Source organism: Zea mays, chromosome 6, assembly GCF_902167145.1.
Source record: "Zea mays cultivar B73 chromosome 6, Zm-B73-REFERENCE-NAM-5.0, whole genome shotgun sequence".
Lineage (NCBI taxonomy): Eukaryota > Viridiplantae > Streptophyta > Magnoliopsida > Poales > Poaceae > Zea > Zea mays.
In genome coordinates, this window is record NC_050101.1 from 20,086,211 (window position 1) to 20,099,981 (window position 13,771).

General features: G+C 46.0%; 1 protein-coding gene across 6 annotated transcripts; it reads right to left on the reverse strand.

Annotated features, from left to right (window-relative positions):
* Positions 1 to 752: 752 nt before the first annotated feature.
* Positions 753 to 6,071, reverse strand: LOC100216863 (uncharacterized). Of its 6 annotated transcripts, NM_001143254.1 has the most exons (6): positions 5,198 to 5,934; positions 4,098 to 4,230; positions 3,209 to 3,242; positions 2,585 to 2,700; positions 1,716 to 1,776; positions 772 to 1,367 (listed from the first exon to the last, which is right to left on the reverse strand). In NM_001143254.1, the coding sequence occupies exons 1-2, from the start codon at positions 5,816 to 5,818 to the stop codon at positions 4,222 to 4,224; spliced, it is 630 nt and encodes a 209-aa protein (NP_001136726.1). In that variant the 5' UTR covers positions 5,819 to 5,934; the 3' UTR covers positions 772 to 1,367; positions 1,716 to 1,776; positions 2,585 to 2,700; positions 3,209 to 3,242; positions 4,098 to 4,221. The 6 variants fall into 6 exon arrangements, 4 of the variants coding, with proteins under 4 accessions (XP_008647448.1, XP_008647449.1, NP_001136726.1 ...); XM_008649226.3 differs by lacking the exon at positions 4,098 to 4,230 and having other exon boundaries at positions 753 to 1,367; positions 5,198 to 6,071; XM_008649227.3 differs by lacking the exon at positions 4,098 to 4,230 and having other exon boundaries at positions 753 to 1,390; positions 5,198 to 6,071.
* Between the last annotated feature and the right edge of the window lie 7,700 nt (positions 6,072 to 13,771).

Genomic DNA, 13,771 nt, shown 5'->3' on the forward strand with positions numbered 1-13,771 from the left:
CATCATTAAACCACCATTTTAAATGTATCCAGAGTATCTCTAATCAAAGAGGATCACAAGGCTGCTCGTAACCATGAGCACGATGGATATACTAGTTTCTAACCCTCTGCAGAGGTCGCATACTTTACCCATGAGCCGTGATTCCCGTTCTGCCCGGAGTTCTCGACTCCCCATTGATCACTTCCTAGGTGGTCTGGCAGGGTATCACTACATAACCTTTACAAAGATTCCCTAAAGGTATAGCCGCCCGTTAGGATTCTCCGAGTTTGATAAATACAGTACCTCTCCCCGCAGGGGGTGACTAACAAAAAGCAGAACGAAAGAACCGCGACACCCAGCAACAGAGTAATCACAGGTTCAACAGAAGAAGTAACAGTAGCTAAGGGGGTTTCCTATGTTCATTAACTAAGTCTATATCTCAACAACATTATATAAATGAAGTTAGTTTGTTGATGGCATGAATCATTAGGGTGTGCTATGGTTCCAAAGCCTAGAACATTTGCTATGATTCCCTATTCTTAAATTATTTTAATTCGGACTCAACTTACTTTAGTCTAACTAGGGATTAACCATTTATTAAAATATCAAAACAGCAGATAAACTTGCTGCTAACATGTAGACAAAAATGCCATGAGAATTATGCAATTTGAATCACCCAAGTTGGAGTCTCTATGCAAAAGTTATGGATTTTACAAGTTTTGGAATTTAAAACTCTACTAATTAGGTGCCCGTGCGTTGCTACGGTTTCTATATATCACACATGTTGACATTGTTTAAATGAGATAATTGTTCAAACATGTTCCACACAAGGCCCTAATAAGCTAGAAATGTCCAAATATCTTAACATCACCAGGAGAGGGAAACATAGCAATGAGAAAAACCAAGCTTGATGAGATCAGTGGTTAGCAAGGAGAAGGAAACATAGCAAAGATCTCGTTTGCTGCTGCTCTTTGGTGACTTCGTCACACGACGCTTCAATAGATCCATCTGCTGCTGAAGAATCCGATTGTGTAGTGGAAAAATCGTCGCCGTCGGGAACCTCATCTCCTTGCCTGCAGCTGGATTGGGAAGTTCGTTGAGCATCTGCACCATCTTCCGCATCATAGGCTGTTGCACGCTCTGCTCCTTGACGCAGAGAAGTGCAACACAGAATACATGCATGACCTTGTGTGCACGGTCGACAGCCTAGGGCCAATGATCTTGATCACCTGCTCCTTGTTTGTGTTTGTCATCGACTTGACCCGATGGACAATGTTGACGCCGTCCCAAAACTCACCTACTGGCTTCTTTCCGGTGACCAGCTCAAGAAGCACGACACCAAAGGTGTAGACATGCTCTTCTCATTGACCTTAGGGGTATATGCATTCCTGTAAATCCACAAGATAGCAATCTGATAAAGGATTAATTGATTTCAGGAGTTATCTAGTCGTGTAGATATAAGTTCTATATTTCTGACATATCAGAACAACGAACCAACCTTTAGCCATATAGCAGCCAAATCCATAAAGGAATGTTATGTTTCATTAGCTAAACCGATAAATTAAAAGGTGGCATGTAGTCACAGATAGCAACACATGTAACACTATATGAGATAAACAAGCATCAGCTGTATTCAAAATTAATCTATAGAGAACAAGACTTAAAATAGACAATTGTGAAACATGGTATCAATAATTCTAAAAAAACATGAACTGTAATAAGGATAAAAATTTTACCTGGAGCAATATAGCCATAGGAGCCAGCAATTGCAGACATACACTGTGATGCGCCATAGTCCTGCAAGAACTTGGCGAGTGAAATCAGCAACATGTGCTTCAAAATCAGAATCAAGCATAATGTACACAAAATAATAACACATTTAGTCACCAGGAAGCAACATTTTGCCAATTCCAGGTTTGGACAGAATGGCCTTATGTACTGTACACAAAAACTGATGTACAACTCACATCAAATAAATTTACAAAGATCCACTCTGACCTCCCTCGTATCTACAAGAGATTTTTCTTTACTCTAATTAAACATGCATTTTCTTGCAGATACCAAAAATGCAGACAGGAGGTCGAGGCCACTTAATGATGAAATGATCAAGTTTGGACAGTCATATGTATCAAATTGCATGTCCTGATGTGTGTTTTAATGTGAGTTTTGGTTACTATAGGTCCATAAGCATAGTAAGGTAATTTGCTTATAGTTCTATAATAAAGAGCTTCTGACAGATACATCCTATCTCCACATATACGGGTTCGTATGCTGCCACCCTTGGCTCCTTCCCTGGGTTCTATAGTTAGTATTTTTGTATTTTTAAAATATGTATTTTTAAAATAAGCAAGAAATGTGGGCAAGATCGACACATTCCTATGAAACTGTCAATTATTTCAGATTGGCCTAGAAACTGTTTTGCTGATCCTGTCATCATGACACTGAAATTCTTATTGCTCGCAACAAAAATGTTCAGATTTCAGTTTTGGAAACCAACTAGCAACAAAAGAATGAGAAAATAGATAATGAGTTTGCTTGTCCTAGCAAGAAATGTGGACACCCATATTTTAAAAAGTCATATTATAAGGAAACATGAAAACATTACCTCAGATTTGTGCCCGGTAAGCTTGCTAACATAATCTTCTTGAGCACGGATATCATGGTGGAGGATGCTCCTATCACGGCTTCTAGAAGAAAGCAAAGAACTCCATGCAAGAGCACCTACACGCATGCGATGGCTTTCCATAGTTCTTATTCTTTTACAACGACTTGCATCCTAGATCTACATATAAGATAAAATGTAACATGATAATCAGATTTGCACACCCTCATAAAGTAAAAATTCTGCATATAAATACCAAAGGCTACCAGAATGATCATTTGACTTTTTCTATATATTTATAAATTAATTCCCTAGAAGAAAAAACTGGTCCTAAATCAAAAGAAAAACCAGATAAAATTGTTTCTTTGAGTTTGAGTGTATAGATGGCTGGCATTTACAATTGTCAAGGCTTTCCACAAAAAGTATAAAACTATTAAGGTTTTACACAGAAGGTTTTTGTGCCAACTGAGTACAATCAAGAGGATAGACTACCATAAACCCATCAATATAGGTAGTAAATGGTACATTGTCTGCAACTGAGCTGGTTTTGCAAAATTGTCAAATTTGTTCCAAGTGCTGCATACAACTATAATTCTTGATGACATATTGCAGGTAAAAGAGGCTTACCACCAATCCTATCAGCCCAAATACCTCCAAGTATCTGCAGCAGCAATTTTCATTTGTAATGTTAGAAACTACATACCAAAATGCACATGTGAAAAATTACAGTCTCTTTTTATTTCACATACACCAATAAAACATAAGGATCCAATAGGTTAGACACCTCTTGAGCACTAAAATTGATTTTATCATACACCAATCAACCATTGTGATATGTTTCCTTTTGAAGTATATAATCAACACAATGCTAAGCACTATATACATAACTGCAAACCAAGGTTTTAAAGCTTTCCATTTCTGCAGAAAAGCTCATGTGAGCTACCACAGCAAAACAACCTAGCTTCATCATGAGCTCACGTCTATGTATCGCCAATACATCTGCCACTGCCAAAATCATCCAAAACCTTACTTAGGTGCTTACCAATGTGGGGTAAAACCTAGCATGCTCCAAGAGCCCGACCCATCTGGGCTGTGCTTATGTTGTTTGTGTTGCCGTCAAATAGGGCAGCACGAGGGGCGTGCAAAGCAAACCAATTTTGACAGCCAAAATTAAGCGGGGAACTCTTCTCGGTATATACTAATGAGCCCATTCCATCAAGTTATACCTAAATTAGTTTTTAAAGGGGGAAAATAGGAACCTAAATTAGTTTTAATCACCATTTCAAGTGTCAATAACTCAATCTTGCACTCTGTATTTTGATAGGACACTGATTTCAGCTAAAATACATGCCTCATCTTCTAATAGTACAAAACAATGTAGACTCAAAACATAAGCATTTAGCAAGAGCACATCATCTATCATAGTGTCCAAACAGAGAAGCCAAGCAGGGGCATTGCACACACAGAGAGAATAATGCTTTATAATATATCTAGGGAAAAAAGGTAAAAAGAAGACCTGGAGATGCCTGAGAAGGTGAGGGCAGGGATGACTGATGAGGTAAGACAAGGCGAGTTGGGACGGTGGCCTGTCCTTGCCGGGTTCCTGTAGGGCTACAGCCGCTCCTCACCCATCGGCTGCACTAATATATCTATGATACAAAATTTTATCTTGCATACAGTAGATATTAGATGTGCTATTGCGGCTCATAAAGCAGCTTTGTACACTATGACACAAAATATTAACGTCCAACTAACACATTGTGAGTTAAAAAGCAGTTGAAATTTTGCCTATTGCTAAAAGAACTGTAGTAAACAGCTGGCTACAGGGCATACTGGCCTAAGCTAGCAAAAGAATCAGCACCAGAAGTTTGTATTTAAAATTTGAAGCATATAATTATTATTAATTTCTTGCAAGCTAATGAGGATAACTAATAATCAAGCAAGTTGTGATATTATTAAAAGTTTTAGTATGTGAAAAACAAAAATACTGAAAAGACTCCCAAATTATTAAAAGTGATGATAAATGTAGCATCATATGAAAGTGCAGCAAGAATATTGTGATCATTAGCGAGCTACCCAAGATATACAAGAGCCTCAAAAGAGGATTCACGGTGGACATTGAAGGTAAGCAGCTCTCCAGAAGCAAGAGAGCATCCCAAATTCTGCTAACTTCATTCATACAGACCAATGAGATTGACATCTAGTACACCACTGCTACAAAAGTTTAAGCCAGTCTAGCAACCACGAAACTTTTCATCGACTCCGTCATTTTACACGATACATTCTCAAGCATGCTGTATCAACGATACATCCACTGAGGGTTGTTTATCTCTAGGAGACAACCAAAAGCTGCTAATGCATCATAATACTTGCGGATCTTGAGATATCCTCTTATAGCAGAAACATTAGATTCTCTGAATTTGGCCTTTTCTATAATTAGTTCAATAGCACTAATAAGATAATCAACCATGCCCAGATTCAATAGACCTTCAGCTAGCATTCGAAAGGATGGGAAGAACAGGGGCGGAGCCGTGGAGCTAGGCAAAGGCGGCGATAGGGGCTGCTAGCCGTTCCACTTCCAAGAATAGGGACGGTGACAGGGGCTGCACCACGTACCCGCAATTGCACCGTCCGTGGAGTCGGCTCTTCAACTGCGTCGTCGTCGCCGGGCCCCTCGTCCGCCGAACTCAACATCAGCTTGCCCTCCTCGCGGGGCTTCTCCGCCTCCCCGCTGAAGCCCAGTGCCACGGCCGAGCTCGCCGCGCGCGCGCCTCTCGTCGCAAGCCCCCGCGCCGCCACACCTTCCCCCGTCGCATCTCCCAAGCTTGCGTCGATGGCGGCGAAGTTTGATGTCGCATTTTCTTCCGATACACAGCACCACATGAACGAGGGAGCTGGCAGATCTCGGCGCGCTCGTCGGCGGCGAGCGCCATGTTGAGGGCGAGCACGAAGTCGCGGTAGAAGCGGATGTACTTGCGCATGGGCGCGTCGTCCAGGAGCACGATGGAGCCGTTCCACAGCATGTTGTCGTAGCCGATGAGGCCACCCGGCCTCACCAGCTTGAGCAGTCGCTCGGGGTAGTTGTCCTTGTCGGCGTCCATGAAGATGAAGTCGAACGACGCGTGGTTCTTCTCCTGTGCAGGCAAACGAATGGATTCGAGGCGGACGGGACTGGGAGCACGGGGCCATCGCTGATGTCGATCTTGTGGGTGACACCGGCCTTCTCGATTCCACCATTCTCCATCCATCGGCAGACGCTGCTAAGCACGCACGCCGACTAATCCCGCACAGCCAGTGTCGGATCTAGATCCACAGTGGCGTGTGCTAGCGGGATGAGCAGCGCTGGCGCAGGATATGGGGGCGGGGAGAGGTGTCGAGGGAGCCGGCAGCGGGAGGGACAACGCGGCGGAGGTGGAGGTCCTTGACAGAGACGCCGCTGACACCGATGTGGAAGAGGACGGTCCGGAGGGGACGCAGAGGTACCAGCGGCGTGGGGGGGGGGGGGGGGGGGGGGGGGGGGGGGGGGACGCGGGCCGGGCATCGCGCGGGAGTTTGCCGGCGGGGATCACGGGACCACAATGCGGAGGGGCTCGGCGAAGCGAGCGGGGTGAGGTGAGAACGCCGGTTGTCTCGGGGGGGGGGGGGGGGGGGGGGGCGTGGCGGCTGAGGCGGGGGCATGGGGCCTGTTTGGTTCAGCTTTTTTCTGACCAGCTTTTCTGAAAATCTGGCTGTGGGAAGAATTTGGCTGTAGGGAGAATCTGAGTATCATTACGATTACGTGTGAAGGAAGAAAAAATTGTTCATAGGGTTCAGAATCTAGAAAGTGACGGATTTCTACTATTACAACGACTCAACTGATTATGTGTTTATGTTAATTTAGGATGGTTTTTGCTCCAACGAATTTTATAGAAGCTGGCTGAAAAGCTGAGCGTTTGGCAGTCCGCAGCAGCTTTTGGTGGCCAGAAGCTGCCAGAAGCCGAAACAAACAGCCCCATGGTGCACCAAATGTGGATGCCCACAGTCTAGCTTTATAGAGTAGTAGAGATTTGAAAACAAATTTCTGTTTAGATAAAAGATCCGAGGGCTTATTTGCAAAATCCCAGGGGCTCGGTTGCAAGGAATAAGGACGGCGGGTTGAATTCCGGAAAACCGGGGGTCTCTTAAGTAAATTTCCACGAGCGAAGAGGTATCCGGGCCTCTCGGTCGTTGGAACTCGGATCAGTGGCCGAGATTAGCTCGGGCGGGGGCGGGTGCGCGCGTGCGGGGCGCGGGTGACCGATAGGTGGGGCCCAGGGGCAGGGGCGCAGGTGCGGGCGAGGTGGCTGGCAGGCCTAGCCCAGCGGCCAGTGGCTTGGGCGGGCCAGCGCGCGCGGCGGGACACCAGCGCGCGGACGATGGCTGACAGGGGGAGCTCGGTGCGGCCGGGCCCACTGGTCAGCGGCACAGTGCGGGTGCGGGTGCGGTGTCGTTCTGATGGGTGGGGTCCGCCGGTCAGCGACTCAGAAAGGAGAGGAGAGGGGGTCGGCGCGTGGGAGACTGACAGTGGGCCCCGGGTGTCGGGGTCTTCATCTCCCTCCCGCCCATGCATGGCGCGAGGCGACGTGGCCGTGACCGACGGTGTGCGTGGGGGGAAAGGCGTCGAGCGCCGACGGTTTGTCGGAGGACCATGGCATGACGGCGCAACGCCGCCGTGGTCGTCCACCGGTGAGGACAGAGAGAAAGAGGAGGAGGCAGATGAGAGAGAAGAGAAGGAAGGGGCCAGCAGTTTTACCTTGGGCGGAGCTCGACCGGGGCGGAGCTACGGGCGGCGGTGGCGGACCTCAGGCGAGAACACGACGGGGCGGGCTTGCCGTGGGTTCTCCGGTGCGCGGGCGGCTCGGCGGGCGCGATGGCAGCGGTTCTTGGCGAGAGCGGGCGAGCGAGGGGAGGTGGACGCGTGTGGCTTGGAAGAGGGGGCGAGTGGGGGAGAGGCAGGCGCACTGGGGTTCAAAAGGGGCTAGGGTGGCATCGGTTTGGCGAGGTGGGTGTGGCGTGGCCGCTTTTCTTGGCGTGCGTGCGTGCAGCTCGCGCGGGGAGGCGGTTGCGAGAGGAGGGTGGCGGGGCTGACAGGCGGGGGCCGGGGGTCAGTAACTGCGGGGCGTGAGCGGCTGGCGGGTGGGCTCGAGTGCAAACAGCGGCTGACGGGCGGGGCCCACGACACGCGCGTCCGTGAGCACGGGCACAGCCGCGAGCGCTGACGGGTGGGGCCCGCTGGGCAGAGGGGGAAGGGGCGCGGGCGCTTGGTAGGCCACCCGGGTGGGCCGGTTGGGCCGAAAGGACGAGGGGGAGGGGCTGCGGGCCACTTTCCTTTTTCTATTTTTCTCTGAATTTGCTTTCCCTTTTCTTTTTATTTTCTTCTTTTGATTCAAATTCAAATATTCCACAAACTCAAATTAAAACACCTCAAGCATATGCATCAATCAAAGGCAAAGTTTGGGGTTGAGCATGATGCACATTTCATACTTCACTAGGATTTTGTCCACTAGAATACAATTACAGTTACAAAATAACTAACCTCCTTCTAAACAAAATAAAAGGGAAAGGAATTAACTATTAGAGGAAGGAAAAGAGGAGTAACACCCTAAATTTTGTGGATAGCAGAAAAGAAAGTTTATACCCCTAAATTTAGGGTGTTACACCCTTGAGGTCAAGGAAGAATCCACAAGCACCCCACCTGCACCACCGCCCTCTGAGGTCACCTTGGAGCTGCAAGAGCCAGTCCCGCTTGGAGAAGAGTACGACCCCGTCCTGCCATCTCAATCGCCGCCAGAATAAGTCATCAACATCAGCTCTCTCTTGACCAACCCTGGAGATGTCTCAGAATGAAGTCATGCACCAGCCTCGCCGGAAGAGAAGCTGCCTGATCCGAAGTTAGTTATGTCTAGTCCTCTACATGCGTTTGGGCAGTGAAGTTTTCTTCACTTTTGCTAGAGCCCTGCATGTATGAGTTATAATCGTGTAGCCGCGTGATTTGAAAAACTCTAAGTGCGTACCCCCTGGGGCATTTCAAAATAATGTGTGCTTGATGTTTGCTTCCCTTTTTCATGCTGTGATGCTATATCGTTAATGCTCATAAATCGCGTTCAGCGTGGTTCTCAGTTCAGCAGCCAGAGTTGATCTCCCTTGTGTTTCCCAGATGGAAGGTCAGAGCTACACCAGTTTCTACATCAACGAAGAAGGTTTCCCTAGGCTCTTGAGGGACAATATGTTATGCCTAGGAATCCCTGGTTACCTAGAATACCGTGGAATAGAATTCATGGAACATAGTAAAAAGAAGTACATGGTTACCGTGTACATTGGATCAAGTAATCGGCAACCTAGATGGTGTTCCACGGCAACCAGGCATAGGTCCAAGGACATTTGCCATCTCATGGCTCGTGAAGCGCTGAGGACACTATGCTCGGTCTACCGAGATGAAGTGGGAACCACCCCCATGAGATTCTTTCCACCTCTCATAAAGACCCATCAAGAGTGGAAGGACCGGGTGCAAGTTTTAAGAGAGCAAAGGCATAGTGGAGATCCCACAACAGCATACCTTGCCCTCTATCTGCTTGCCTTGGATGAGAAATATGACAAGGTAGTCGCTCAGTTGCGGAAACAACCAAGCGAGCGGAGAAAGCAGAAGCCCTTCTGTTGAAGTGCCAAAAGGATCTGGTCGATGCCCGAAGTCGGAATGCGGCCACAAGGAACTTGCAAATAAAGGCACTCACTGATGTAACGAGAAGTTTAAGAGGAACCCCACTCGTTACCAATATCCAAGGTCTTGCCTTCATAGCAGGCATGACCCATCAAGTTCTTGGGGAATCAGCAGAGAGCTCGTCTGCTCAAGCATGAGTCTCAAGGCAACCCCTCAGCGACCAAGAGAAGAAGGAAATGGGAATGTTCTTAACACTCTCATCTTTCTCAAAGGCATCCAAAGCAACCGGAGTCTGAGTCAAGTCCAGAAGCCAAGCAGCAGTCGTTACGCTTAGCCCTCGAATCCGAGTAGTCCGTGCTTTGAAAAAAAACTCTATTCCTCTCCCATTCAAAATAATTGATTTGTTTGTGCTTTCCATTGCTAAGCTTGTCTATTTCTTTCAAATAAAAAGTTTTCTCTAAAAATATAGATCGCAAATTAGAGCTAATCCTCACCTTATGCTTCCATTCTCCTCTTAACCCTTATCAAGAGAAAAGCACCTTACCCAAGAAGATACCGAGAAGCTTACCCTTGAAGCCTGGAATAAGCTACAGAAGGGACCCGTCCAGTTACTCAGTCAAAAGGACCGACCGCAATAATCAAAGCACTGCCCCTGGGTCAAAGAACATAGGAAAAGTAAAAGAGCATAGGAAAAGTTAATACCATACAGAGAGGCAAAGATTCTTGGAACCAGAGACCATAGACATCAGAGTCATCAACCCCACCACTCACCCATGCCCCCGCATGCGTACCCTGCCTCCATGCGCACTATCATTGCCCACGCCCCCTTTGTAGCGCACCCATCACTGCCACCACCGCCGGCAACACCGGGCCCCCTCCCCTCCATCACACCTGTTGCCGCGTGGCACCTGCTCCATCACCACCACTCCGCACCTCGCATACCGCTCGCCTATAAAACCCCCACCATCTCCTTCAGTTCCCATCCCGCCCAAATCAAAACACTCCTGATAAAACCCCCTCTGCCTAATCGCAAGCAACTCCTTTTTCCACTCCCTCACCCCTAAAATCATAATGCTTGGTGATTCATGGGTTGAAGATTGTGCTACATGGTTCATAGTCTTTTGTTTCCTCCTCTGTGTGGTTGTAATACTCTTTGATAAAGCCCTCCAGTGGGAAGAACAAAGATAAAGAAAGAGACAGTGAAAAGAGAAAAATAGCGAAGAGAAGATGAGAAGAAAGTTGTCCCAATACCAACCCGGTTTCAGTCATCTCTCCGCAGCCTGCTCAAGCAGCAATAGCAGAAGAAGCCCCCATAGCACCCATGCTATGAGGTACTTCAAAGAGTTAAAATCCCCGAGATTCAAGAGTTCTACCCACATTCTTTTTAAGTGGGGTAGTGTTCCAATAAGGTTGCTGCTGTGGAGAAAAAGAAGAAGAAGACCTGTATATGCAGCAAGCTTGTGGAGGACCAGACCTTCCGAGCATATAAGTTTCTAGATGAGAAGTGGTCACCCAAGTTTTGTTGATGAAGCACCAGAAGACCAATCAAGGAAGGGATCCATGGATAAGTTTGTATGAGGAAGGTTTGCGTGTTGGCATCGATGCTTCTTCAATAAGCTAGCTGCCACACGAAAACTAGAAGCCTGGGGATGATCTTTGAGTAGCCAGAAACAGCGTTTGCAATCGGCAACAAGATGCTCCTCAAAGGCCACATATTGTTGAAGTTCAATCTCTCTGAAGAGTCTGCATAGCGAATTTATGTAGCTAAGTATAGCTATACCCATAACCCTTCTAAGCCGAATCTCGAGGACGAGATTCATTTTAAGTGGGGTAGGTCTGTAATACCCCAAAAATTCAAATCTAGAAAATTTCTTGAACTTGTTCTAAATTCAAAATGAATTTCAAAATTTTATTTCAAAAGTCTGTTTGCGAGTTGTTCTCAACAAAGAAAATATAGTGGTCTATATTCTCTCCAAAATTCTCCTCAAAATATCCTACAAATATTTTCCAAGTGATTCTCTTCAAATCCTTTTCAGAAATACTGCCTAAATATTCCACCGATATTTCTCCAAATATTTTTTCTCCTGAGAAATACCCTCGGAATTATTTTTAAAGTCCCTACAAATATTTTCTTGATAATTTTCCTTATTCTCATACGCATACATACGCCTCAGGTGTCATACAATGAGCTTTACAAGCTAATTTCAGTTATCCTCGGCTAATCGCATGCTTATCTCCCACTAATCCTCGACTCCTCCCACTAATCCTCGACTCCTCCCTCTAATCCCCCCACCTTGCCTATAAATAGAGGGGCAAGGGGCACCCCTCATGCCATTCCAAGCCATTTCATGGCAACCCACTCACTCACTCCCACTCCCACACAAGCACAAGGATCGTTCGATCGTTCATTCGATCGTTCGTCCAACTATTCATGGTTCGTTCGTTCGTTCGTCCGATCTTTCGATCGTTCGTCCGTTCGTTCGTCCAAATTAATTTATTCTTTATCCGTCATGCTACCGAAATTCCGATCGTTCGTTCGTTCATCCGTTCGTTCATATGACTATTCATCGGTCATCGTTCGTTCATACGAACTATTCATCATTCATCGTTCATTCATACGAACTATTCATCGTTCATCATTCGTTTATACGAACTATTCATCGTTCATCGTTCGTTCATACTAACTATTCATCGTTCATCGTTCATTCATACTAACTATTCATCATTCATCGTTCGTTCATATGAACTATTCATCATTCGTTGATAGGAACTATTCATCGTTCATCATTCGTTCATACGAGCTATTCAACGTTCATCGTTCGTTCATATGAACTATTCATCATTCATCGTTCGTCCATACCAACTATTAATCGTTCATCGTTCGTTCATACGAACTATTCATCGTTCATCATTCGTCCATACTTACTATTCATCGCTCGTCCGATCGCCCAATTATTCATTGTTCATCCATCATGTTATTCAGCTCACCTAAGACCTGCCAGACCAATATCTCAGTCATACGAACTCCGGTGACTGTGATTTTCCTTCCAGTAAGAACTTCCCGGTTGGTCACCCATCCCAGAATTTCTCCAAGTTGAGCACGCTTAACTTTGAGGTTCTTTCAAGGCAGGCTTCCAAAAAAAAAGGCGAACCATGTTTGTATGGGTACGCTATCAATCCTATTAAAACCTGGCCCAAGATTCCACAGGCCACTCGAACCAGAATATCACAGTATTCCAGTTGTCTGGGTCCCGCTTAGCTGTTGTCTCATGTGACACGGTAGGCAGGAACAGTTGCCACCAACATAAACCTCTACTCATGAACAGTCCAGAATTAATTCCTGGCACTCCACTCAAAAATACATTTGTGTTTTTGATTTTCCAAATATCCCCAAATATTTGAATTATGGAATATTCCGTTTCTTTTTCTAATTCCTATGATTACAAAATCCAAAACTCCTCCGTCCAAACTCAGATTTCGACAGTTCTTGTTTCTAAATTCTTATCAAATTATCCTCTACCCGACTATGTCATCCCTTAAGCATGGTTCATATTCCTGAAAAGTACAAAAATACTCTTGTCCCATATTCTGCCTATAACTTCCCTGGTCGAACTGAGTCGGACGACTCTTCCGCCACTATTTTCATAAACAGTGAGCTCTACCATACTAAGCCATACACACTCAGCTATAAATACACCTAGAGAGTTATCCTCTCCCTCCCCACACCCTCAACACCCTGAGCCAAAGTAAACACCAGCGCACTCAGTTACTCAGCCCTACCGACTACACGCCTAGTATTGCTTCACCTCCAATCTACCCTCCGGGTAAGCATCTCCACTCCATCAACACAAACTCTACTCGAAACTCTATTCACCCATCCGCCACCATTCTTGACCACTATAATGAATATTTGTTGATATACTCGCAGGTTTGTGTGTTTGCTTGTTCTTGCTGCATAGTTATCGGAGCGTTCGTGCTGTCCCACGAAGGCCAGTTCCGCAAGTCTACGCCAGAAGCCAGTTCCGCGAGCTCTCACCCTTTCGCCGGTTAAAGCAATGACAAGCTCACTAGATCCCTTTGATGCATAAATTACCTATATTTCAAACACATCCCTTAGCCTGTTTTTATATATGCATTATATTATTTTGCTACTAAGAGACATGATGATATGGCCAACCAGCCTTAGAACATTGCCGCAATTCATCTATATACTCCTTACCATTTTGTTACAAAGTGATTTGAGAAAAGGTGTGAGTTTTGCAAAAAAAACTTTATTTTCAAAAAAAGGTGAATGGTTATTACCGTCACTACCATTAGCGGGATGGTTGGGACTCCCTGGTATGGGAGGGCCCAAAGAGAAGTTGGCTCATCCGGGTTAGGCGTGAGCATGGTGGACTGTCCCGTCTCGTATAAGGACCAGTTTGTCATTTTTCACTGCATGTACTCTTATCAAGTACAACCACTTGAGACTGTATGGGCAGTTGCTCGATCCAAACTCGCATGGTCTGCACCCC